General features: G+C 52.5%; 3 protein-coding genes across 12 annotated transcripts; 1 reads left to right on the forward strand and 2 right to left on the reverse strand.

Annotated features, from left to right (window-relative positions):
- Positions 1-507: 507 nt before the first annotated feature.
- C26H20orf141 (chromosome 26 C20orf141 homolog) lies at positions 508-3199 on the reverse strand. The gene is made up of 3 exons (XM_072800298.1): positions 2765-3199; positions 2264-2671; positions 508-794 (listed from the first exon to the last, which is right to left on the reverse strand). Exons 1-2 carry the CDS (start codon positions 3034-3036, stop codon positions 2437-2439), a joined length of 507 nt encoding a protein of 168 aa, XP_072656399.1. The 5' UTR covers positions 3037-3199; the 3' UTR covers positions 508-794; positions 2264-2436.
- Positions 1198-2400, reverse strand: TMEM239 (transmembrane protein 239). 3 transcript variants are annotated; one of them, XM_072800297.1, is made up of 2 exons: positions 2264-2400; positions 1198-1680 (listed from the first exon to the last, which is right to left on the reverse strand). In XM_072800297.1, the coding sequence occupies exon 2, from the start codon at positions 1664-1666 to the stop codon at positions 1211-1213; it is 456 nt and encodes a 151-aa protein (XP_072656398.1). In that variant the 5' UTR covers positions 1667-1680; positions 2264-2400; the 3' UTR covers positions 1198-1210. The 3 variants fall into 3 exon arrangements, with proteins under 3 accessions (XP_072656398.1, XP_072656396.1, XP_072656397.1); XM_072800295.1 differs by having other exon boundaries at positions 1997-2265; XM_072800296.1 differs by lacking the exon at positions 2264-2400 and adding an exon at positions 1819-1962.
- On the forward strand, positions 1958-16678 carry CPXM1 (carboxypeptidase X, M14 family member 1). Of its 8 annotated transcripts, none has more exons than XM_072800289.1 (16): positions 1958-2639; positions 2749-2857; positions 3395-3451; positions 11962-12123; positions 12311-12420; positions 12546-12685; positions 12786-12876; positions 13447-13597; positions 13682-13770; positions 14089-14212; positions 14296-14492; positions 14573-14752; positions 14836-15133; positions 15307-15446; positions 16120-16222; positions 16329-16677. In XM_072800289.1, exons 4-16 carry the CDS (start codon positions 12015-12017, stop codon positions 16568-16570), a joined length of 1974 nt encoding a protein of 657 aa, XP_072656390.1. In that variant the 5' UTR covers positions 1958-2639; positions 2749-2857; positions 3395-3451; positions 11962-12014; the 3' UTR covers positions 16571-16677. The 8 variants fall into 8 exon arrangements, with proteins under 8 accessions (XP_072656390.1, XP_072656395.1, XP_072656389.1 ...); XM_072800294.1 differs by having other exon boundaries at positions 1958-2142; XM_072800288.1 differs by having other exon boundaries at positions 1958-3249.
- Positions 16679-25694: the final 9016 nt, after the last annotated feature.

Here is a 25694-nt window from a genome sequence, read left to right on the forward strand (position 1 = left end):
GCGGGTATGTGAAGAGCCAGGATGCTGGACATGAAGGGATGCCACCTTCTAAGACCTTCCTGAGCTGTGAGCGGCTAATCAGGTCAGCTTCAGAAACCCATGGGCTCTGCTTTCTCCACACGCACATCTGTCCAGGCGTTTCCAGGTGCCAGGCCCCAGCCCCAAGCATTTCACAATCAGAAGAGCTCAACATGTGCACGTTTTGAGATTTCATGTCACATGACCTCTTACATCTCGTCCACACCCGCCCGCCCCTGTTTGCCATCGGAGGGCTGAAACTGTATGCATGACAGAGCATTTCTCTGAAGGCCTGGGGAAGCTTCCTGCTCTTCCAACCACCTTCAGGGTCAAAAGGCCTTTTGAGCCTACACATTAATTCTTAGGCTTCAGTATAATATCTTACAGCTCTCTGGTCTTTACGAAGTACTTCACACATAGGTATTGCCTTTGACTCACAATGACCCCATGACAGGGTTGAGACTCACTTATCATGGAGATTCAAAAGAATTGGTTGGCCATGGCCGCACATTGTTTAAGTGAGGAAATGGGACTTCTTGTTCATTTTTCCATAACAGACCTTAGGAAACTTAGAGTAGGTCTCTTCTGGGATCCTCACTACCCTAGTAGTGGCCCACCTCCCAGACTCAGGGATGCTCACCAAGGCAGAAGGGAAGAAGTCTAGGGAGTGGGGGATGCCTGAGCAGAAAGGAGCGAGAGGTGTTAGTTGAGGTCTCATGGGACTTCTGGACGGCCTTCTCCCAGGTAGGTTTCTGTCAGTGGGCTCTTTCTAGAGCCTGGGGAAAGAGCGGGGGTTGGGGGGTTAGTGAAAGGAATGGCCAGTCAGGGCTACCGAACTAGAAATTCTCAACTGAGTCCGCAGCTGAGACAGCTGAGCAGCTGCAAGAAAAAGCTGCTGCCAGTTGCTAAGGGAGCCCTAGTGGTGTCACTACAGCCTTGTGGGAACTCTCAGTGGCTTGGCCGAGCTCTGCCCCTGGCTAACCCTTCTGCCCTGTCCCTTCTCAAAGCCCCCAATGCCCCACACCAAGTACCTGTAGCATTGGCTTGGGGAAGGTGCCCAGAGGTCAGGCTAGTCTACCCTGCCAGCTTTAGCAACATCACACATGGCCCGAGCAGTGCTAGGGATGGGAGGTCTGGGGCCTCCCCCTCCCCAGGGCTCAACAGACACAGGCAGCGGGATGGGGTTGCCCTTCTATTGGTCCAAGTCCTGAGTGTAGTCTGGGTGAGACATGGAGGTGAGGAGGCCCACGAGGCTCAACAGCGTGGAGAAAAGCAGCAGGAAGGAGGCCGTGAAGAGCAGGGCAGGGAGGGCGCTGAGCACCAGCAGCAGGACAGCTGGCAGCAGATGGCGCCACGCTGCAGTCACGACAGGCCACAAGGAGCTCAGCAGGTAGGAGCCGGTGGTGAAGAGCGCGTGGCATAGCATCAGCGCCAGCAGCAGGTAGAGGATCCCCTCCAGCCCCCACAGCACACGCTGGAGTGGCTGCCGCCAGCCCGATGTGGTCCACCACTGGGCCCAGCTCCGAGGCATGTGGCACATGCACCAGCGCACCCAGGCCTGCCGCATGACCCAGGCTGACCAGGGCACTGCCTGCTGCGGCCCCTCGCCGGCCCCGATGGCACCTGTCTCCACTTGGGGCTGCTGCATCCTGGCTGGTACACCTGGGGAGAGGGCCAGGCCAGCTGCAGGAGCAGCCCCGAGATGCCTGGGACCTCAGGGCAGGTGGGGGGCAGGAGGCAGGGGCAGGAGGGTAACCAGCACGGGTGGGGTGAGGCTTTGAGCCAGGGCCTGGGGCTTACCTCTGGGCAGAACCACCTAAGTCATGTTGCTTCCTGCAGCACCTAGGACGGCCTAGCGGCCAGAGTGGAGCCCCTGCTGTCCCTCTGTCCCCCCTTCCCCCCCACCAGATCCCTATTGTGACCCGGGTAGGGGTGGGGTCCAACCAAGAGAGGAGTCACTGCAGGATGTAAGACTCACCTGAATCCCTTTCCACGGACCCTCCAGGCTGCCAGGGGGTGCTGGTGAGCCCACTGATGCAGATTGTCATGCTTTCTTGTGGGAAGCCCCCTCCAGATCCTGGTTCCTACCCTACTAACTGATATCCAGTCCTACTCTGCTCTCCTGTGAGTCTTTCTGGACACTGATACTCTAGAACCACAGAGGAGGCCAGAATGGCCACCTCCCAACCCACAAACTCGGAGATGGCTGCCACATCCTGCCCTGGACCCCCGTCCCTTAGCTCACCTTCTGTTGCTGTCCTCAGACTCAGACCCGGGTATCCACTGTCCACATTGTGGAGCTGAAGGTCCCCTGTGGTTCAGACTGGAGATAAAGGGGTACCCTCCTGCCTGCTCCACCCACAACAGAGGAAAGGCGATCTGGGGAAGCAACACTGCCAGTGTATTTCTGGAGGGCACTCAGATCCAAGGATGGAGGTAGAAAGCCAGGCCAAGCAGGGCCAAGGGCACGCTGCAGGCTCCCAGGAGTAGCCCCAGGCTCAGGAGCAGCAGTAGCAGAGCCTCCTGGGGGCTGAGTTGTCCCGTGACTGCCACCGTAGGCAGGAGTACAGCCTCCTGCAGTCCTGGGCCCTCACCGGCCCCCTGACTCTGGCCTGTGAGAAGTATGTGCTGTGGTTGGACGGGGCCTGCGGGGCTGTGGAGAGACAGGGTGACAGCTGGGCTTCCGGAAATTGACTATTTGTTTCCCTGCTTACTCCTGCCACCTGCCAGGCTGCTGCACACTTACCAGTGGAACAGGTCGAAGGTCAGGAAGCTGACCAGTAGCAGCAGCAGCAGCAGCAGCAAGACTGGGCCAGCCGTGGAAAAGACTGCCCGAACTGTCAGTCCCAGTGCCCCCAGCCCTAGGACACTGTCCCAGAGCTGGGCCGGGCTAAGGCCCCGGGGAGACATACATGGACTTACTGGACTATTCGACCCCTCCCCAGCACTCAGGCCCCTGGGAGGGACTGGGATAGGATAAGCAGGGCCTTTGGGCCTGGGCAAGCAAAGCTGGGTCATAGAGGGAGGTGGAGATGACAGGAAGGACTAGTGCTGGGAGGGAGTTGGGGTGGGTAGGTATGTGGGACCGGGTGGGGCCCTGACAGACACTCGAGAGTAAACTGCGTGGGAATCTCCGCCTCCCCACACACTCACTCACCACACCCTCCTCACCTGCTACTTCAGTCAGCTGTTATGGGACTGGGCAGCTGGGACATTGTGACCTATTGCCAGGTGGGGCTCTGGGGTACAGAGGGAGCTGTGGCTGGTTTTGACCTCCTAAGCAGCTGGTATCTTAGGTGAGGCTTAGCCAGAAGGGAGTCATGATTTCTGAGAACTAAGACTCATCCTCTTGCCTTGGTGAATTCTCTGCCCCCAGGACTCCCCAAGAGGATCTGAGTTACCAGGAAGGCATTCTAACCCCATCACCACGTGGGTAAGAGAGGAAGGGCCGCTCTCTTTCTCCTGCGGGTTCCCAGAGCTCTGTGTCCAGGGACAATTATTCAATCTTCCTGTCGGCAGCTGTCTCTCCCCTGAGAGCTGGCTGATGCCTTGTGGGGGAATTTTCAGGACTGCAGCCCTGAAATGCAGAGATAGGCTCTGCCAGGAAGTACCCTGAGACTTTCTGGAGCTGGACTCCCAGGGGACTGCTACAGGGTGGGGCAGGAGGGGGCTGTTTCTAAGCCTGTGGTTTGTGGGAAGTGTTCCAGATACTGGAATTCCAGAAATGGCATATATAATGTGAATATGAAGAGCGGTGACATAATAACTCACAATCTGGAAGTTAAAGTAACTCTGAGGATGAAAGTAAGGAAAATGAACATAAAAGGAAGGGATTGATCATCTGAAAAGGAAACCTATCTCCATGGTAATCTGAACCTACGGAGGTTCCAGCACATCTCACTTTAGTGACTTGAGAGGCAAGAATGGAAATGGATCATAACTAACAAGAGTCCTTGTCCACTTATCATACTTTGAAGGAAAACTAATGGGGGTGGGGGAAGGGAACTGTGGTCATACAGCCCCAAAGAGAGGAGACAGCAAGAATTAGGCAGCATATCTGTCTCTAGTAGGCACTGTCCAAAGACTCAAGGCTGGTGGACTTGACATCACTGGCATAGAACCCATACCCCTGGCCCTTGGGATCATTCATTGATTGCTTTTGCTCTGGCTCTTGCCAGAGTAAAAAGCAATGCCTGCATAATTCTGAGAAAATTATTTCCAACCTAAGAACATGTATTTGTCCACATGATGATCAAGTATGAAAGTAGAAGAAAGACATTTTAAGCCATGCAAGTTCTTAAAAATTTGACCTCACATACACTCTTTCCTAGAAAGCTACTGGAGGATGTGCTTCAGCAAAACAAGGCATTAAACTAAGAGGACAATATGGGAGTCAAGAAATGAGGCTAGGGCAGCCCGGGTGGCTCAGCGATTTAGCACCGCCTTCAGCCCAGGGCATGATCCTGGAGACCTAGGATGGAGTCCCATGTCAGGCTCCCTGCATGGAGCCTGCTTCTCCCTCTGCCTGTGTCTCTGCCTCTCTCTGTGTGTGTGTCTCTCATGAATAAATAAAATCTTTAAAAAAAAAAAAGAAAGAAAGAAATGAGGCTAAACACAGGAAAGCAATGATGAGAAAGGCTCAAGATGTCAGCTGTGCTTCCAAGTGAAGAAAGAAAACAACCTAACCTGGAATCAAAAGCAAGATGCTCCAGGAGGGATGTCTCCAGAAGAAAATGAGATTGTCTGCAGTTTTTAGATATGTTCAAAATAAATGTTCAGTTCTGTTGGTTGCTTTGGGATTAAATTAGTAATTGATGTGTAGAAAACCAAGCAAATGCTAAAACAAAGTAATTGCTAACTCCCGGGATGCCTAGGTGGCTCAGCAGTTGGGTGCTTGCCATCGGCCCAGGTCGTGATCCTGGAGCCCTGGGATCGAGTCCTACATCGGGCTCCTTGCGTGGAGCCTGCTTCTCCCTCTGCCTGTGTCTCTGCCTCTCTCTCTCTCTCTCTCTCTCATGAACAAATAACAAAATCTTTTTTTTTAAGATTTTATTTATTTATTCATGACAGATTCATGACAGGGAGAGAGAGAGAGAGAGAGAAAAAGAGAGAGAGAGAGAGAGAGAGAGGAAGAAGCAGGCTCCATACAGGGAGCCTGACGTGGGACTCAATCCCAGGTCTCCAGAATCACACCCCGGACTGAAGGCGGCGCTAAACCGCTGGGCCACCGGGGCTGCCCCAAATAAATAAAATCTTAAAAAAAAATTGCTAACTACAGGGAACACAAAAAGTTGAACAATAGTATTTACATGGTCATAATATAAGCACTGAATATGGACTTCAATGACTTAGCTCTTCGGGAAGATGGAAAGACTGTGCTTGTGTACTTGAATATATGTGTGGAGGAGGGTGGTAGGAAAGTGAAATATTTAATTCCATAGCAGGAAACCTACAGATAACATTTAGACATAGAAAAATTAAAGAAGTAGCAATAGAAGTATAAAGATAAATACAAGGAGAAATAACAGAATTAAAAGTGGTTGATCTGGGAATGGAGAAGCATAGAAAAGAATCTTCTATTGCAAGCTTAAATGTGGTTTACCTTTAAAACTGTGTTCTAAAAAAAAAAAAAATAAAAAAAAAAATAAATAAAACTGTGTTCTGTAGTATTTTGGTTAAATGATTTAGTTAAAAAGAAAGAAAATTAATATAGGGTCATATTGTAGAGATCAGGAATATACTCTCCCAGGATGAATGAAATACCAATTTCCAAATGTTATGTGGATGTGCTCTGTAGCTTCAGATAAAATTTGCAGTGACAACATCAAACACCATCAAACTTGAAAGCTGTGAATCTCATGCATTTTAGATGGAGGTGTTCTAAATCTCCACCTAGTGCTGCTCAGCCTTTAATGTGCACACGAATCTCCTGGGGTTGAATTCTCTGGAGATCTTGTTAAAATGCAGATTCTGATTCAGTAGGTCTGGGGTGGGATTCTGCATTTCTAACAAGCGCCCAGGGGATGCGGTGCTGTTGGTCCTTGGCCACACTTTGAGAAGCAGGGCTCTCATGGACTTTGATGCACAAAAGAGAGATAGCTGGGGGAGGTAGTGAGCAGAGGATGGTCATGTGGGGAGATGCCTCCCAGTGCATGTAGGTCCATGGGAGGGAGTCCCCATCAATGCTCACTTGCATCATAGGGAGAGCCCCTAGTGCAGAGTGAGTTCTGGCCCAGCACCAGGGACAGAAGACTGGCAGATCCAGCAGGCAGTAGATTTCACTACCTCTCTCTTTGTACAGCCAGACACATAACCTCCTTTCTTTTCTTGATATTGTTTTATTCCATCCATATATGTGGGAATAAGAGGACAGTATGAGGGACACCTGGGTGGCTCAGTGGTGTTAAGCATCTGCCTTTGGCTCAGGTGATGATCCCAGAGTCCTGCGGATGGAGTTCCGCATCGGGGTCCCCAAAGGGAAGCCTGGTTCTCCCTCTGCCTATGTCTCTGCCTCTCTCTGTGTGTCTCTCATGAATTAAAAAAATTTAAAAAAATGGGGCGCCTGGGTGGCTCAGGTGGTTAAGCATCTGCCTTCGGCTCAGGTTAGGATCCCAGGATGCTGGGATCAAGCCCCGCATCAGCTCCCTGCTCAGAGGGGAGTCTGCTTCTCCCTCTCCCTCTGCCCATCCCCCCACCACCTTGTTCATGCTTGCTCTGTCACTCTCTCAAATAAATAAATAAAATCTTAAAAAAGAAAAAAAAAAAAAGAGGACAGTATGAAGCTGTTTTCCCACCTTTAATTCATCTGGTTAGCCTCTGCGCCCCCGAGGAACCACATATTTTCTCACTTCATCACCACCAAAACCCTGGGGCTAAGATATTATCATCCCCATTTTACAGATGAGGAAACAGAGGCTCAGAGAGCAAATTACTGTCTAAGGATACCCACACAAAACAAACAGCAGAAGCAGGTGTGAAATGGAGCCTAGGCGATGCCAAAGTTGGCTCTCCTCTCCACCTTGAGCCACCCCACCACCCTGGAGAGCTGGCAGGAGAGTTCCTGGCCATCCCTTAAACCCAAATCCCTTTTGGGCTGCTATCTCCACCCAGTCCAGCTCAGTCCTGCTCACATGTGCTTTGCACCATATTCTCACCCACATGAGGCCACGACAGATTCTCTACCTGGCTCCTGAGACTAGAGATCTGACTGCACCAGTATCTGAGTGTAGACCTGCCACTGGAGCCTTGGAGCTGCCGCCTCTAGAGCCTGCCTCCTGGCCTGGCAGCTTTGCAGCTCAAGGAACCAAGTCGAAAGGACCAAAGACAGCAACAGAGGTGGGAACGTACCTGAGGGGATAAGGAAGTAATGAAGGAGTATAGGGAGGCTCTGAGGCACTCAGGGGACATAGAGGGATATGAAGGGGCCCTGAAAGTTGTAATAGGGCAGAGAGGCAAGGGATTAAGAGAGGTGAGAAGAAGGGTGAGGGGGCACAGGGGACAGAGAGGTACTAGCATCCCACAGATCTGAGCCCCTGAGAGCTTGGCAGGGGATGGCCAGCATGCTCCATCCTGCCAGTCCCTTGGGGGGCAGGTCTCCCTGTTTATGGCCTATCATCTCTCCCACAGAACCTGGCACTGTTGGGGAGAGTCAGCTTCCCTCAGGTCTGCTTGGTCCTCTCTAACCTTGAATATATTACATAGATACTTTTTTAAAAAAAGATTTTATTTATTTATTCATGAGAGACACAGGGAGAGGCAGAGACATTGGAAGAGAGAGAAGCAGGCTCTCTCGGGGGAGCCCGATGTGGGACTTGATCCCAGGACCTCGAGATCAGGACCTGAGCAGAAGGCAAATGATCAACTGCTGAGCCACCCAGGTAACTGCTGAGCTACCCAGGCACCCCTGTTAGATATTTAAAAAAAAAAAAAAAAAGATTTATTTATTTATTAGAGAGAGAGAACGTGCATGCGCACAAGTGAGCAAGTATGGGGAGGTCTAGAGGGAAAGAATCTCAAGCAGACTACCCACTAAGTGCAGAGCCTGACCTGGGGCTTGATCTCATGATGCATGAGATCATGACCTGAGCCAAGACCAAGAGCTAGATGCTTAACCTAGTGAGCCACCCAGGTACCCCCACACAGATACTTTTTGGGCACTAAGTAGGGACTGGCCATGAGCTGTGAACTTTTGGGTACAAAAAGCTCTTCTGGAGTGTTGCTTACCTTTGCTGGGGATGAGGACCCAGACAATGAACACATAACAAAACAAGATAATCTCAATCTTGAGTGCCTTTGAAAACAATAATAAAACAGGGTGAAAGGATAGTGTGTGTAGAGGATGGGGCTTACTTTCATCAGAATGGCCAGCAAAGGCAGTGTCAGGTGACACCAAAAAGCAATCTGTATGATAAGGATGCAAACTTAGTGAACTAGTGCAAAGGCCATGAGGCTGGAAGGGTCTGGTGCATCAGAGGGATTGCTAGAAGGCCAGTGTGGCTGGCTGGAGGCATATGAGCCAGGGTCCATGAGGTGGGAAAGATGTGGGTGGAGAAGAACTTTATCACGAAGGACCTTGCATGTGAGCCTCCAGGGACTTCAGCTAGGAGGAATCTGACCTGATTTAGGTGCTGTGGGTGAGAGCCTCAGGAGGCTGAAATGTCCTGGCCAGGTGCCCCCTCCCCTCCTCACACTGTCTGTCAAACTTTGGTGAGGTTGAGGCCAGAGACAGAGAAGTGGCCAGACTGGGCTTTGGAGGAAGGGGGAGCAGCCCTCAGGACCTGTTCAGACCCACTTCCAGCTCTCCTGGAGCCTGTCCTGCCCTCCTACTCCCGTGAAGCCTCAGTGTACAGTACTCTTTCTGCCCCTGACCTGTCACTCCCTTTTGGGGCTCTCTATACAGAGTGCCTGGGTAGGGCCAGATGCCTCCAGGGGCTCTGGGACTCACGTCTCTGAGGTTGCCCCTGCTGGTGGTGGGATCTAGTTCCAGGGGTACAAAGTGGGATCTTTCGAAAAATCATATGAGATTGGGCCGCCAGAACGGTGACCTGGGGTGATTCAAATAGTTGATATAGAGGCCCCGCAAAAAAGTATTTGCTAAGGGGGGCACACACTCCAGAGGATTCCTGGCCACCTGGCATCGCTTCTCTTGGCCGCGGGCTCTTTGCAAGGACAAAGCACAGGCCAGAGGGGCGCAGTGGACGCATTTCCTTCCCTCTGGGAGGCTACCTGGCGTCGGGGAATCAAAGGGGGCTAGGCAGCCGGATGGGGAAGGGACCTGCGCTCCGGAATCCTCGATGTGGGGCACCCCGCCAGCGGAGCCCCCCGGCTGCCTGCCACCGGAGGAGACTGAGACGGGTCGGGGAGGCTGCGGGGAGGGCGGGACTGGCGAACAACGGGCCTCGGTCCCTCCACCTCCGGGCCCAGCGGGCCGGGTATCTGCTCCGGCTTCTTTCCTCAAGTTATGTAAGCCCGGAACGTGGCAGCCCGGCGAGCAAAGGAGTAGGGGAGGGGACGGGAAGGAGGAGAGAAGAGAGGCGGGGCCGGGGGGATGGGGTTGGCGGTGGGAAGGGCCGCCTCGGGCTGGGCCCCTAGGGTCGTCTTTCAGAAGAATCCCTGGAGGGGTAGTCCTCCCTCCTCCCCGCAGCCCGCCCCATCCCGCGCCTCAGTTTCCCCTCTTCCTTTTGTCCCATCCGCCCTGGGAGGGGACTTCTGGCTCTGGATGGATTTCCCTCTGGAGTTGTTTCCTCCCCCAAAATTCTCAGCGTTGCTACCGCGGCCACCTCCGTTGGGCGCTCTGCGCCTCAGTTTACCGGTTTGCAAAATGAGGTTGGACTGAGAGGCCACGTGCAAAGCGCCTGGCACGGCGCGCGGTGCGAAGCAGGCGCCCACTGTGGGCCAGGCGCCTCACAGGGTTTGGTGAAACCAGGCAGGGGTGCCGAGGGGCTGCGCGGACTGCAGAGCGCAGCGCACGAGAGGGGCGGGCGAGCTGGGGACGCCGGAGGGGCGGGGCGGGGGCGGTGGGTGCGGGGACCGGGGGTGGCCGCTCGGGGGTCCGCCTCCCGCGCTCCGCCCGGGCCCTCCCCTCCCCTCCCCTCCCCTCCCCTCCCGGGTCCCGGGCCAGCTAGAGGGCTGTGGGCGGGCGGAGCCGCAGGGGGCGTGTGGCGGCGGCAGGAAGGGGCGGGGGGCTCCAGAGCACCGGGCAGGAAGAGACGAACCCACCGGCCGCCGCGGACCCAGCGCGTCCCCACCTTCGGACCCCGCCATGTGGGGTCTCCTGCTCGCCTTGGCCGCCTTCGCGCCTGCCGTCGGTCCGGGTCTGGGGGCGCCTGGCACCTCGGTGCTGGGACTTGCGCCTCCCGCTGCCACCGAGGCCCGGGGCTCGACCCTGGCCCCGCAGAGCAGCCCGGTACAGCCGCCCGCGGGGAAGAGTAACGGTGAGCGCCCCGACCGAGGGCCCGCTTCTCGGGCTACCCTCCTCCCCTGGCCGCTGTGTGCCCACCCTTCCCCGACACACACGCTCACACACGCGCACACACGCTCACACACTCCCTGCCCGGAGCCTGTGTGCCCACCCTTCCCCGACACACACACACTCCTCCCTCCCACCCTCCCTCCCCGTCCCTTGCTACGGCTGCTGACTCAGCAGCCCCAGTTCCCGGCCAGAGCAAGTCAGCAGTCCTGGGAGGGAGCCAGTAGGAGGCTGCCTCTTCCAGCCCCAAACCTTCCCTTTTCACGGATGAGGAAACTGAGACCAGAGCCAGGAGAAGGGGAGAAAGAGGGACAGACAAAAGCCCTGAGGGTAGAAGGTGCAGAACTAGACCTAAGGACAGAGCCTGAGGGCAGGGGCGGGAAGGAAAGATGGAGAGCAAGGTGGGGAGAGTGGTCTTTGCTAGCGCTGCCTGGAGGAATGGGGCACTGTGAGGGGTGGGAGAGAGGCCGGCTGCCTCACTTTCTGACTTCAGATGCAAGTACAGAGATGAGGAAGGCAAAGGGCTGGCAATCAAGGAGGGCTTCTCAGAGGAGGCGAGTGAAACTGGGTCCTGAAAAGCGGGTATCTCTGAGTCAGGAGGAGCTAAAGAGGGAGGGCAAACAAGAAGGACACAGTATGGGGAAAGGCATGGGTCTCCAGGTAGGTAAATGTGCAGCGCTTTCTGGAGGTATCTGCAGAGCGTGGGGAACTCTGGTGGGGAACCAGTGACTTCCGCCCTGTTCAAGGCCCTGTACTGCAGGGCAAGCAGGACACAGGCCCAGCCGTGGAAAGTCTGGGCACCTAGGCAGACAGTCTGAGGATGGGACATCTCAGCCCAGAGGGCAGATGCAGCAATAGAGGCAGATCAGGGCTTTGGAACATGAGATTGGGTCTAGGGCTAAGGAAGATTCCTGGGCTGAAATTCAAAGAATGGGAATTAGGCAATAAGATCCGGGGGATGATGGAGAGGGTCAGCCAAGGCCAAGGCCTGCAGATAAAGAAACAAACTCAGGGATGCCTGGATGGCTCAGCGGTTAAGCTCTGCTTTCGTCTCAGGGCATGATCCTGGGGTTTGGGGATCGAGTCCCACATTGGGCTCCCTGAGGGGAGCCTGCTTCTCCCTCTGCCTATGTCTGCTTCTGTGTGTGTTTCTAATAAATAAATAAAATCTTAAAAAAGAAAAACCCAAACTCAGCTCTTTGGAGGAACCAAATAGTTAGTTCTCTGTTAGTGACTGGGTGTAGCTCTCCACTGGAGAGGTTCAGAGACCAGGCTGGCCAAACATGTAGTCATGTCAAGAAGGAGCCAGGGAAGTGGTGGGAGAGGCAGGTGGGAGTCAGATGTTAAGTCCATGCTAAGGTCTTTGGATACCGGGTATGGGGGTGCTGCCAAGGACTGGCATGCTTTCTTAGGCTGGCAGATGATTCCCTCTGGCATTCTTCCCTCCCCTGGTGCTCTGCCTCCCTGGTCCCCAGGGACCTCAGAACAGCATGTTCGGATTCGCATTGTCAAGAAGAAGAAGATCATTATGAAGAAACGAAAGAAGCTAACTCGTCCTGGACCCCTGGTGACTGCCAAGCCTCCGGTGACCACCACCCCTGCAGGAGCCCTTGACCCCCTAGAGGAGCAGGAACCAGGTACTGCTACTCCAGGGACCCTTCCCAGACTTGCAGCCCCTGGGCCACATACTAACATCACTTTCGGCCTCATGGGCATAGGCATGCCCCCAGCTTGCCCAGCACTTGGGCAGGCATGGACTCGGCTTCTTACCTGCCCTGACCACTCTCTCTCTGGTCCTGTCTCACTGCTCTGCCCCTGCCCCAGGCTGCCCCCCCTTGGGCCTGGAGTCCCTGCGAGTTTCGGATAGCCAGCTCGAGGCATCCAGCAGCCAGTCCTTTGGTCTTGGACCACACCGGGGACGGCTCAACATCCAGGTCAGCAGCCCTGGCTCTGAGCAGGGCGCCTCCTAGGAACTTCCTCCCTCCCCAGCCCCCAGCCCCCAGCCCAGACCACTCTATACTGTTCACTTGGATCTGATCACCATGTCCTGTGCTCACAGTCAGGCCTGGAGGACGGCGATCTGTATGACGGGGCCTGGTGTGCTGAGGAGCAGGATACTGAGCCGTGGTTTCAGGTGGATGCTAGGCACCCCACCCGCTTCTCAGGCATTATCACACAGGGCAGGAACTCTGTCTGGAGGTGAGGCAGGCCAGCCCAGTCCAGGAAGTATGGACAGAATGAGAAGGGTTGCGGTGGGAGTCCTGGGGTCACTGATAATCTCTACCTTGCTCCCTGCCAGGTACGACTGGGTCACATCATACAAGGTCCAGTTCAGCAATGACAGTCAGACGTGGTGGGGGAGTAGGAACCGTAGCAGTGGGACGGATGCGGTGAGTGGTGCCATGGTGGTTGGGGCCCACTATAGGATCCTGACTGGACTGGGGCTGCTCCGACGTCAAGGAATAGATGTCTGCTTGGCATTCCAGGAGAAGGGGTTGTCAGAATGGGTAGCACTCACCAGGCAGCCTTGAGGGCTAAGCTGCTTTAGAACATAACCGCATCTCCCTTTCTCCATCGGGAGGGTCCCACTTATGCCCCAACTTCCTGCTGGAACCCCCTTTCTGGTGATGGGCCTCACCACCTTGTATCCCTTCTCACCTCCTCGTGGCTCTGGCTTTCCCATCTCATGGACTCCTTTTTATACCAGGCTACAATGCAGGGCCTGGCCAGCTTTAGGACTGGCTGCTCCTGAGTCCTGTGGCCAGATTGGTCTAATAAGCTGTGACCAAGCTGCCTAGGCTGCCCATGGGCAGGGGGTCTGGGGTTGACGTACAGTGCAAGTCTCTGGCTGAGCCCATCAGGATAGGTTTGGTGATGAGCTTAGAGGCCGGAGTTCTTTCTCTGGTCTGGACAGGCTGCTGGGTTTTTAGCAGTCCCACCAAAAGACTTGATGCCCGCAGGTGTTTCCTGCCAACTCAGACCCAGAGACACCAGTGCTGAACCTCCTGCCTGAGCCCCAGGTAGCCCGCTTCATTCGCCTGCTGCCCCAGAAATGGCTCCAGGGAGGCACATCTTGCCTCCGGGCAGAGATCCTAGCCTGCCCGATCTCAGGTGAACAGTGGGCCACGGGCTGGATGAGCAGGGTAAAACTTCTAGCATGGACTCCTCTTTGATGGAGAATTCATTCTCCACCAGATCCTAACGACCTATTCCCTAAGGCCCCCGAATTGGAATCCTCTGATCCTTTGGACTTCCGGCATCACAATTACAAGGCCATGAGGAAGGTCAGACATAAGCCCTATGAGCCAGGAGGGAGGAACTGCCAATCTTAGCTCCTCTTCCCACTGGGGCATAATCTACTACAACTGTCTTCATGTCTCCACATCCCCCACTGTCTCACCCTTCTGTTGACCCCTGAACTCTGCCCTAATTTCCCTGGTTTTGGTGCCTCCCTTGTCCTAACCCTTCCTTCTGGTCTGCTCTGCTCTGCTATATGGTGCTGTGGTGCCCCCATCTGTGTAAATCCTTCCACGGCCACGTGTGGTCTGACCCTTGGGTCCCATCCTCCCATGCCCCATGCTATGCTACACTTCACCACCCAGCTGATGAAGGAGGTGAACGAGAAGTGCCCCAACATCACCCGCATCTACAGCATCGGGAAGAGCCACCAGGGCCTGAAGCTGTATGTGATGGAAATGTCGGACCAGCCTGGGGAGCATGAGCTGGGTACTGGCAGGTTCTGGGCGGGGAGAGGTAGGCACAGAGAAGGGTGGGGGGCATGCGCCAGCGCCGAGTCCCTGTGTTCCCAGGAGAGCCTGAGGTGCGCTATGTGGCTGGCATGCATGGGAATGAGGCCCTGGGGCGGGAGCTTGTCCTGCTCCTGATGCAGTTCCTGTGTCATGAGTTCCTGCGAGGGGACCCACGAGTGACCCGGCTGCTCACTGAGACACGTATTCACCTGCTGCCCTCCATGAACCCTGATGGCTATGAGACTGCGTTTCGCCGGGTAGGCCACCTGGCATGAGGGCCACCCTGCTCCTTCTGCCCTGGTGCCTGCTTGGCTTGAACGAGCCCCTTCCCTGGCAGGGCTCGGAGCTGGTGGGCTGGGCAGAGGGCCGCTGGAACCACCAGGGCATTGATCTTAACCATAATTTTGCTGACCTCAACACACCACTGTGGGAAGCAGAGGATGATGGGCTAGTGCCTGACACTGTCCCCAACCACCACCTGCCACTGCCCGCCTACTACACCCTGCCCAATGCCACTGTGAGTATTCTGGGGGCAGTGGTGGAGGGCCACCCAGGGGCACTCATCTCTGTCTCCCCCCTACCTGACCTTTCTCTCTCTAGGTGGCCCCTGAAACGCGGGCTGTGATTGAGTGGATGAAGCGGATTCCCTTTGTGCTGAGTGCCAACCTCCATGGGGGTGAGCTCGTGGTGTCCTACCCATTTGACATGACTCGGACCCCGTGGGCTGCCCGTGAACTCACACCCACTCCGGATGATTCCGTATTCCGCTGGCTTAGCACCGTCTATGCTGGCACCAACCGAGCCATGCAGGACCCGGACCGCCGACCCTGCCACAACCAGGACTTCTCCTTGCATGGCAACATCATCAACGGCGCTGACTGGCACACAGTCCCGGGGAGTATGTGCCTCAGGATAGAGTTAGCCCCGTCCCTGTAACGCTGCCCCTGTGAGACAGCCCACTCAGTCTGGTGGTGTGGATTCCCCCCAGGAAGAGTCTCACAGAGGAGGGCACCCGGAGGGCTGGGCTACCCGCCCCTCCCCACCAGGCTCTAGTATCTGTGATAACCCTAGGTATGAATGACTTCAGCTACCTCCATACCAACTGCTTTGAAATCACCGTGGAGCTGTCCTGTGACAAGTTTCCTCACGAGAACGAGCTGCCCCAAGAGTGGGAGAACAACAAAGATGCCCTCCTCACCTACCTGGAACAGGTTGGATCTGAATCCCTACCACCTCCTCCCCCCAGGCCCATCTGTGTCACTGCTGTGGTCTGCTGTCCCTGTGGGTTGCAGCTCCCATCAGGGGGGCCTCCCAACATCTGACTCATATGTGCCTTGGCTCACACTTGGCATCAGACGGACTTGGAGGGTTAGAGCATGGAGAGCATAGTCCGCCAACAGGGTGGCCTCAGACATCATGAGCCAGGAGGAGTAGACCCCACACACTCACAGCCCGCTAAACCCAGTCCATAGAGCTATCCCCGAGCTGTCTCGGGAGGGCTGTTTCCAGAAGAAACCCAGAATGCTAGTGCAGGGGCAGGGGGTGCTGGCATAGATGCCTCCTTTTCCACAGGAGCTGTATGTCTTGTGATGGCTTCATAAGTATACTTTCCAAGGGTTCCAAAATGACAAACTTGATATCAAGGGTCACTGAGCTTGGGAAACCCAAAGACAGGTCTTCCTCCTGGGTGTTTGTAGCTCTCCCAGTCCAGATCCAATTTATTGGTCGAGAGTTATTTTTACCTGAGTATTGCCACCTAGGAACCTAGACATAACCATCACCAGGTTTGCCCCAAACAGAGCCAGGGAATGAAGGGCAGGTGCCATTCTCACACAGTGGGGAAAGGGTTTTGATAGCACCCCACCCTTCCCTATCCCCATATAGGTGAGAATGGGCATCACGGGAGTCGTGCGAGACAAAGACACAGAGCTGGGGATTGCTGATGCCGTCATCGCTGTGGATGGGATTAACCATGATGTGACAACAGGTGTGCTGTGAGGGTATGATGGAGCTGGGGGGTGGGGGTGGGGCTTTGAGTCAGGGTCAGAAGCAGAGGATCACCATATCCTTATCTTGGCCTTCACTCCTCTCAGCATGGGGTGGGGATTACTGGCGCCTGCTGACCCCTGGGGACTACATGGTGACAGCCAGTGCTGAGGGCTACCATACTGCCACCCGGAGCTGCCGGGTCCCCTTTGAAGAGGGCCCAGTACCCTGCAATTTCCACCTCACGAAGACTCCCAAACAGAGACTTCGAGAGCTGCTTGCAGCTGGGGCCAAGGTGCCCCCAGACCTCCGGAGGCGGCTGGAGCGGCTGCGGGGACAGAAGCATTGACATGTCTGGGTGGAGAGCCCAGGAGCGGCAGGCAGGCTGGACCTGTCCAGAACTGAAGGGGGGAGGGACACAGTAGGGGAAGAGGTGCTCAGGCTCATTAAAGCTACTTGGCACCTCACCTGGCCTTCCTGTGGTCTCTGTGTCCCAGCTCCTGCCCCAGGGCCAGGCCCCAGCTTCCTCTTCTCCCCCATCCTATTCTGCACATGCTTGCCTTCATCAATTAACTTCTGGAGAGATGGTATGGAAAGGTGTACCTGCCCGGGTTCTTCTTGAACCTAGGGCTTACCTGAGCAACTCATCAACCAATCTCAGGCACCATGGCAGTGCTCAGGGCCAAGCATGCAGGGAGTCCAGGACGAACTGCGCCCTTCCAGCCTCCTGGGACTCTCAGTGAAGACGGGGGACAGTTCAGTGCAGTGTGAGGGATGCTAAGGTGGAGCCCTGTTGCTGTGGGAGTGCAGGTGGGATTCCATACGTTTGTGTGAAATACAGCATGGCAGTTGAGCAGGGACTCAGATGTCAAGGACTCAACAGGCATACATGAAGGTTCTCAGAGGGTAGATGGGGGGTGGACCAAGTACCTTGGGTGTATGGACAGAGAGCCCCAAGTAGGAGAGACCAAAAAAGGAAGACAGAACAGTTGGGGACGTCTGAATTTGCTTCGCCAGCCAATTTGGAGTGTTGGTAAATGACAAGGTTTGATTCGTTTCTTTTAGACTGAAGGGCAAATAATGTGTCTTGCCAGGGAAATAGCCCACTCAGGTATGTCAAGCAGAGGAAAATTTAATGCTGGACATTGGATGTAAAGGTTTTGGAAGAGCTGGATGATTAAAAAGAGAAAAGGGAGTTTTACCTAGAAATGGGGCTACAGGCCACCTGCAGCCACCTATAATCATTTGTGGTCACCTGCCATGGCCAGGGCCTGAAACAGAATAATTTCTCCCTTCCTGCCACTTTGTAATCTCCAACCTATGAAATCCATTGGCAAAATCTAACTGTAACTGGAGCTCCTGCCTGGCTCAGTTGGCAGAGCATGCAATTCTTGATTTCAGGGTCATGAGTTCAAGCCCCACCTTGGGTGTAGAGACTACTGAGAGAAATTGTTAAAAAAAAAAAAATCTTAACTGTACCCTAGGTCACAAAGAAGCCTGCAATATGTAATTATCAGGCACCCAGCCCCCTGAAATTCAGAGGAGAGCTTGTAAGGGTGGGGAAGCAATTACTAACATGTAAATTCAGCATAAAGACATCCAGATAGTTTTCTGTTACATAAGCCTCCTCGTGCTGGGCTGTTATATCGTCTCTGTCTCTTGAGCTTTCTCTGGCTCTCCTCCCTCTCATATTTTCAATCTCAGATCATCAGGAGGAATTCAATGCCACATCTCCCATCTCCCTGCTTCCTACCTCTAGCTCTTCTTGTACAGCATCACCTTTTTCCAAACAAAAAAGATTGTTTTTATTCACCGAAGTTAAGGAGACCTAATAAAAAGTGCACTTAAGTGCTCAGCTTATTGGCCAAGTGGATTACAAGATGGGACTCAACTATAGACCATAATAGGGGTGCCTGGGTGGCTCAGCGGTTGAGCATCAGCCTTTGGCCCAGGGCGTGATCCCAGGGTCCAGGATCGAGTCCCATATCGGGCTCCCTGTGTGGAGCCTGCTTCTCCCTCTGCCTGTGTCTCTGCTTCTCTCTGTTTCTCTCATAAATAAATAAATAAAATCTTAAAAAACAAAACTATAGACTATAATAAACTCACTTCCAATGTAAAGAAAGAGGCACCCTGAAAGTAAAAGGGATGAAGAAAAAAGATACATTATGCAAACATTAATCAAAAGAAAGTAAGAGAGGGGGGCTCAGTCTGCTAAGTGTCTGTTTTTGACTCAGGTCCTGATCCCAGGGTCCTGGGATCGACTCCAACAGGAGGCTCCCTGCTCAGCAGGGTGTCTGCTTCTCTCTCACCCTATTGCTTATGGGCTCTCCCTTTTTCTCTGTCAAATAAATAAATATTTAAAAAAATAAGTAGAAGAGGCTTTTTCTTTTTTTCCTAAAGATTTTATTTTTTTAAGGAATCTCTACACCTAATGTGGGGCTGGAACCCACAGCCGTGCGATCCAGAGCTGCATGCTCCACCAACTGAGCCAGCCAGGTGCTGCAGGAGTGGCAATCTTAATATCAGCTAAAGTTGACTTCAGGGCAAAGAAAGTTGTCTTTCTATATACATTTTAGATTTAGCAGTTCAGAGGGAGAAACAGAGCAGGCTCAGTATTTTTTGTTTTGTTTTGGAAATTGGCTCTTGAGTATGAAAAGGGAAGGCCCAAGGTAAGCAGGCAGTGATGCCAAGATGATGTCTTGGAAGGAGACTAGAGGGACAGTAAGACTGCCAGCCCCCCCCTCTCCTGGGACCGGTGGAGGGTCACCTGATCTGGGAGGTGGAGAAGCTGGGTGGGGAGGGAGAGAACAGGCACAAGAGGGTGGGCAGCTTTCAGAGGCATCTCTGACAACCTGGGGGCCTAGATCAGCAGAGCCAGTGCAGACAACCATCCAATACCCTCCCAGCAAGTGACCGGGACTACTCTTGAGTGATCTCTCGGGGCAGATCCCTGCTCTCTTTGTCAACAGTCCAGGACACTCCCAATAATACTCGCTTGAAGCAGAAGGGATCAAGAAGTAGTAATGCCATAAAGGCCTAGCCCCCCCCCCCGCCCCCGCCCCCCCCCCCCCCCCCCCCCCCCCCGCCCAAAAGAAAAGGGATGCCTGAGTGGCTCAGTGGTTGAGCATCTGTCTTCGGCTTAGGGCGTGATCCTGGGATCCGGGTTTGAGTCCCACATCGGGCTTCTTTTTTTTTTTTAATATTTATTTATTTATGATAGACATAGAGAGAGAGAGAGAGGCAGAGACACAGGAGGAAGGAGAAGCAGGCTCCATGCCAGGAGTCTGATGTGGGACTTGATCCCGGGACTCCAGGATCGCGCCCTGGGCCAAAGGCAGGCGCTAAACTGCTGAGCCACCCAGGGATCCCCCCACATTGGGCTTCTTGCGGGAAGCCTGCCTATGTCTCTGCCTCTCCCTCTGTGTGTCTCTCATAAATAAATAAATAAATAAATAAATAAATAAATAAATAAATAAAATCTTAAAAAAAAAAAAAAAAAAGGACTAGCCTCCATTCTGGAAGTATTAGAAATGGGGATGGTGGAGGCCCATACTGTCTCACCCAGAACCTTCTCAACAACCAGTGCACCCATCCCCTGACTGAGGGGAGCATTGGCTGCTAACAGCTTGCAACTCCCCCCATGTACTGTTCTTGGCTAAATGCGAGCTGTCTGACAGGGGTTACGTGTTCCATCCCTCTTTGGTAGCCTGTGACCAAGGACTGACTGGCATGGAGGTATTAGAACTTTCTCCTTGCCATTGAGAGAGTCCAAGGGTGGTGGCCCAAGCTCCAGAGCTCCATGCTGGGATCATTCTCTGCCCCTTCCCTTGCCCTGTTCTGCCTCCTTCACTGCTTTTCTTCTAGAGAAGACTTGCACATGCACCCAAATCCCCATTCTAGCTCTGTTCCAGGGAATCCTGCCTAAGAGAAGGGGCTCATGGCAAGTGCTGAGTAAGGGCGGGATCTAACGGCAGCGTAGCCCCCTCACATTGTAGCAGAAGAGGCCTCGCTGGGGGGTTCTTCCTCCTGCTCTGGCAGCCCCCACTCCGCACATCCATACCCACAGGCACGCACGCAGGCTCATACAGCTACCCGCAGCCCCCCCTCCCCTGTCTCCCACTGAGCGGCTCCCCCAAGGAAGCAGGTTTGAAGGAATTCTGTCAACCTTGAGGCTTCATTATGAGCTTTTGGGTGAGATCAAGAGAGGGGATGTCCCTGCCTCACTCAACAAGAGGTTTGAGAGATGCCCAGCAAGCAGCATCTCAGTACCTGCTCCTGGCCTGGCCTGACCCTGGGACCTTGGAGGACTTCGCGCTGTGGACCGGGCCAGGGCACCATTGACACGCCTGCCAAGCTTGGGCCTGCCCAGCAGCCACTCCACCACATTCCACCCGGCAGCCACAGTTTGTCTTGGCAAGGTGGCCCTCTGGGCTAGGCTCCAAGGACGGCCTAGGGAGCAGCCCCAGACAAACCAGCTTTTACCACAGAAGCCAAAGCTGGCTGGGCTTGAGTCCATGCCAGCCCCAAAGTGGCCTGACCCTCCTCCACCCACCTGAAGGTAAACTCAGACTCTGGGCAAATGGTGGATGTGTGGAGGGGAGCCAGGCTCCCAGGTGAATGGAACCCCAAGAGTGGCAACAGGGACAGGGACCCGGGCCAGAGGGCTTCCCTGGATTCACGGGATGGTTGCCTGACTGCGGAGTGTCCCTTGGCCACAGTGCCGGGCAGCACTTTACAACTTTGCCAATGGGATGCATCCATGCTTCCCCTCTCCCGGGGACTCAGGAACTTCCCCCAGCTCCCCGGGAGCCCTGGCAGCCCAGGCTGAGGGGCCCACTGCACAGCCAGGGATGCATCAGGAGCAGCTTTCGTTCCCAGGCTGGCAGGAGATGGGGAAGGAAAGGCTTAAAAGAAACAAGATGTCAGGATGCTAGGCCCCAAAGAACAACAGACCTGGTAAAACATTTTTGCTTCCCCTTTTAAACATGACTCCTCCTCTCTCACGGAATAAAATTACCTAAAGAATGTGAGAGAAAAAAAAAAAAGGAGTCTAGTTTCTGTTATTGTCCTGCTGAGAAGCCTCTTCTACATCTTTAGTCAGGAAACCTTTTCCATTCTGTGTCCAGTAGGGGGTCTGTGCACTCAGAACCCTCCCATCATTCCCCTGGGCAGTCCTTGCATCTCCAAACCCAGAAAAACCCTCAACCCCCCAGGGGTGATATTCCGCTTCCCTGTTAAGGCTTCTGGCAAGGCAGGGAGGTTTGGACACCTTTCCCTTTGGGAAGTAAGTGGAGGCAAGTTCTGGACAGACAGCCCATAGTACGCTTCTGGAACTCCAATACAGGGGACCCAGAGCCAAGAGTCCAGCTGAGGAGAGACAGGATTTAGAGTTGAGATAGAATGACTTAGTGAGACATTGCTTTATATTTGTTATTGTGTTTGCAACATGACAAGGTGGCTTACCCAGGGTGGTCTGCGGGGTCTCTGCATTTTGTTTCCCAGAAGCCTAACTTCCTGAGAAGTGGGGAGGGTGAAGGCCAATGTGTGCCTTCTTGGAGAGTAGGAGAGAGAGGGAGAGAGACTGAGGGAGAGAGATATTGAGAGAAAGGGGGCATGGATTACCTGTTAACAAATGGTATCTCCTGGGCAAATGATAGGAGTTTATCATTAAACACATAATTAGACAGTTAATGTGATGGTTTAACATTAGACACATAATGAGTGTAATTCAGCATGTTAACAAAATAATGGAGAAAGTCATGTGATTATCTCAATAGATGGAGAAAAGCATTTTATAAAAATTTGAACATCTATTCATAATTTTAAAATTTTTAAAGAAAATTAGGAATAAAAGGATATCTGTAAAACCAAACATGGTACTTAATGGGGAAAAGTAAAAGCTTGCCTTTTGTGGTCAGGAACAAAACAAAGAAGTCCACTATTACTCCTTTTATTCAACAATGAATTAAGGATCCAACCAGTGGATTTAGGCAAGAAAAAGAAACAAGGACTGGAAATAAATAAATAAAACTGTCCTTTGTAGTTAAGAAAATCCAAGATAATCTACAGATAAAGTATTACTAGAATTGAGTTAAGCAAAGTTGCTAGGTATAAGGTTGCTGTTCAATAATCAATTGTATACACATGACAGTGAAATCAAGAAAATGTCATTTATAACAGCATAAAGTAATCAAGTATTGAGGAATAAATGAAAGATGTATAAGACAGAGGCCTATAAAATACTATTAAGAGAAATTTTAAAAGATGGAAATAAATGAAGGGATATACAATATCCATAAAATGAAATTCTCAATATACTAAAGGTGTCAATTCTCCATTAACTGATCTATAAATTCACAGATGCAATGCCAAGGAAAATTCAGCAGGTTTTTGAAAAGTAGAACTTAATATACTGATTATTACATTTATATGGAACTGCAAAGGACCAAGTATAGCCAAGATAATCATGAAAATCTAAGTTGGACAACTTGTCGTGCTGGATATCATAACTTACTACAAATCTAAAGTAATTAAGATAGTGTGGTATTGGTGCAAAGATAAAAAGACCAATGGATCAGAAGAGAGAATCCAGAACAGACCCATACATGCATGGACACTTGATTCATGATAAAGGTACCACTGCAGTGCAGTGGGTAAAAGTTGGTCATTTTGATATCATTTTGGTAAATGGATCTGAGCCAACTGACTATCCATACAAAAATAGTTAAAGCTTGATTCCTAGCTCATACCATACTCAAAAATATCTTCTGGATTTGGGGGTAGGTAAAGATTTCTTAAAAACATACAAGAAGCACTAACCATAAAGAAAAAATTGACAACTTAGAGACTACATTCAGTTAAGAAATTCTGGTAAAAATCTCATAATGCGGGGTACCTGGCTGACTCAGCTGGAAGAGCATGTGACTCTTTGATCTTGGGGTTGTGAGTTCAAGTCCCCCATTGGGGGTAGAGATTAAAGTAAAAAAAATTGTTTTTAAATCTCACAATGAGAGCAAAGAGGAGAATGTTCAGGAAGTAATAGAAGGATGAGTCCCTGGGATGGTCAATGCTGCACATCCATCAGAGGGCGTCTTCTTGTGAACACCAGTCTTCAAGCCTGGTAGCCTCAAGAGGGGTGGTTCATTACCTTCCATCAGCCAACAGGTGGTGTTACTGCCAGTGAACGGTAGCAGAGGAAGGGAGCTCAAGGGTATAGGTGTGGGTAAAAAGGCGGGAGGGACTACCCTTGGCTCAGGAGCTAGAGCTTCAGAGAATCACTGTGAAGAGCCCGTCTCTTCTAGGGGAGAAAGACACCATGATGTATGAACTTCTTCCTATATAGAGAAGCTTTCCCAGGAAAGAGAAAAGGTATTTGGGGGTAAAAAAAAAAAAAAAAGATATTTGGGGGTCCATCTGAACTACCTCACTCAAACATGTTCAATGCTTGCCTCAACTCTAAAATTGATCATGCAGTGGGAAAACAGACCTTGGAGTTTCTTCGGGCAAAAAACTTCTAGTCTGTCTTCAAAGGCACGAAGTTTATTGTTTTAGCTTTTAGCTTTGGATCCACAATCCACCTAGAATTCATTTTTGTGTACACTGTGAGGTAGAGGTCAAGTTTAATTTTTTCATATAAATACCCAATGGACTCAAAGTCATTTATTGAAAAGGCCATCCTTCTTCCAGTGCATGGCACTTCCCATTTTTCTGGGAGATTTTTCTTTTTTGGAAGAAGGCCCCCACCAATATGGGGAGAAGGGCATTTTGCAGAATAGCCAGCAAGAGGGCTTGTCAAAGCTGCTGCCCACCTTCCCTTGAGTCCGTGAAGCCTGTCCACAGTGAGTCCTGTCTGAGCTAAATGCAGTCCCAAAGGCTGCCAGATCCCCAGAACACAGCAGCCTGCTTCTGCTGGGAAACCTATGTGGGAGGAAGGCAGAGAACTTTCTAGAGATGCTCTCTCGCTAGAAGGCTAGCAGTAGAGGCTCTTGGTGCCTTGCCCATATCCCTTTGGATTTACACTTCGCTTCCAGTACTTGTCGCAACATCCTGTAACAGCAGCCTAACTGGTGGCTTTTTCTCTGCAGGTAGGAAGGCAAGCCAGGAGTGCCAGAAGGGTAATCCCCTGGGAGCAGTCCTCAGGCAATTACAGATGAGGGCTGGAGGATCAATATCCCAGATTCTTGGCCACTTGGGTTGGGAAAGCTCTGAGGTATGTTCTACACTGTGCCTTAGACTCCAGCAGGGAACTTGTCTCAGGTTCTGCTTCTAGGGGAACCAAAAGTAAGACACATGGGAAAGAACATTGGATTAGTCAGCCTGGGCCATCGTAACAAAATACCATAGACTGCGGGCTTAAACAACAGAGATCTATTTTCTCATAGTTCTGGAAGTTGGAAGTCCCAGATCAAGATGTCACCTGATTTAGTTTCTGGTGAGGACTCTCCTTCTGGCTTATAGATGGTCACCTCACTGTATCTTCAGAGTGGAGAGAATTCTGGAGTCTTCCTCTTCATACAAGGATGCTGGTTCTATGAGACTAGAAACCCACTCCTCTGACCATATTCAGCTTTAATCACCTCCTAAGAGACCCTACCTCCAAATACATCACATGGAGGGAGAGGTCAGGGCTTCAATGTATGAATTTTGGGAGGACACAATTCAGTCCAAAGCAAGCATCGCTGATTTAGTCCTGCCTTCTGCGGACGAGGGGTTGGGCAGTGTTGACTTGGATGGTAGCCTGAGCACAAGTCTTGAGATCTTTGAGAACAGATCTCACATCTCATTTATATTGGTCACAGCACCTGACCCATCCCAGGAACCAGACTGTGACCACCATCTAGCTACCACCTGCGTCCAGTGCCAATTTCAGTTCTGCAGGTGTTCAGGCTGGATGAACCTGGGCAGCCTGGTTGGAGCAGGGCGTGGGCTGGCAGGCTTTGGGGCTCTGCAACATAGGCTGGAGGCAGGAATGGAGTGGGAGGCCAAGTGAGCAGTGAGATGAATGGAAGGCTAGCCAGGTCGTGGGCCTCAGGTGAGATGAATCCCAGGTATTGGCCAAGAACACAAGAAGGAAGTGAAAGCCTCCAAAGGATAGGAGTGGCCCATCTATATTTGTCCAGAGGACCACAGGGCATGGGCCCATGGGTTGCAGTTTCCAGAGGCCAGAGGCAAGGAGTATCACCACCAGGAAGAGAGCTTATAAAACCTGAGGCCTGGAGCTAGGCCCTGGGTTCCCCAGAAGAGGGTCAAAGAAGTGGCTTCCAGAGTCAGCCATCCAGACCTTGGGGATCTAGGGGACACATCTCAGGGGACGGCAAGGGTTCATCCCAGGAGAGAGGGAAGTGAGCCTGGGAATCTTCCAAACTCTGAGACAGAAGAGCCAAGGTGCCTAGGTCTGCGGTGGGGGGGGAGTAGCTGGGACTTGCTCAAATAGGCAACCCAGGACCAAAAGCTGCCCTCCCTTGCCCTGCCCA

The sequence above is a fragment of the Canis lupus genome, chromosome 26 (assembly GCF_048164855.1).
Source record: "Canis lupus baileyi chromosome 26, mCanLup2.hap1, whole genome shotgun sequence".
NCBI lineage: Eukaryota > Metazoa > Chordata > Mammalia > Carnivora > Canidae > Canis > Canis lupus.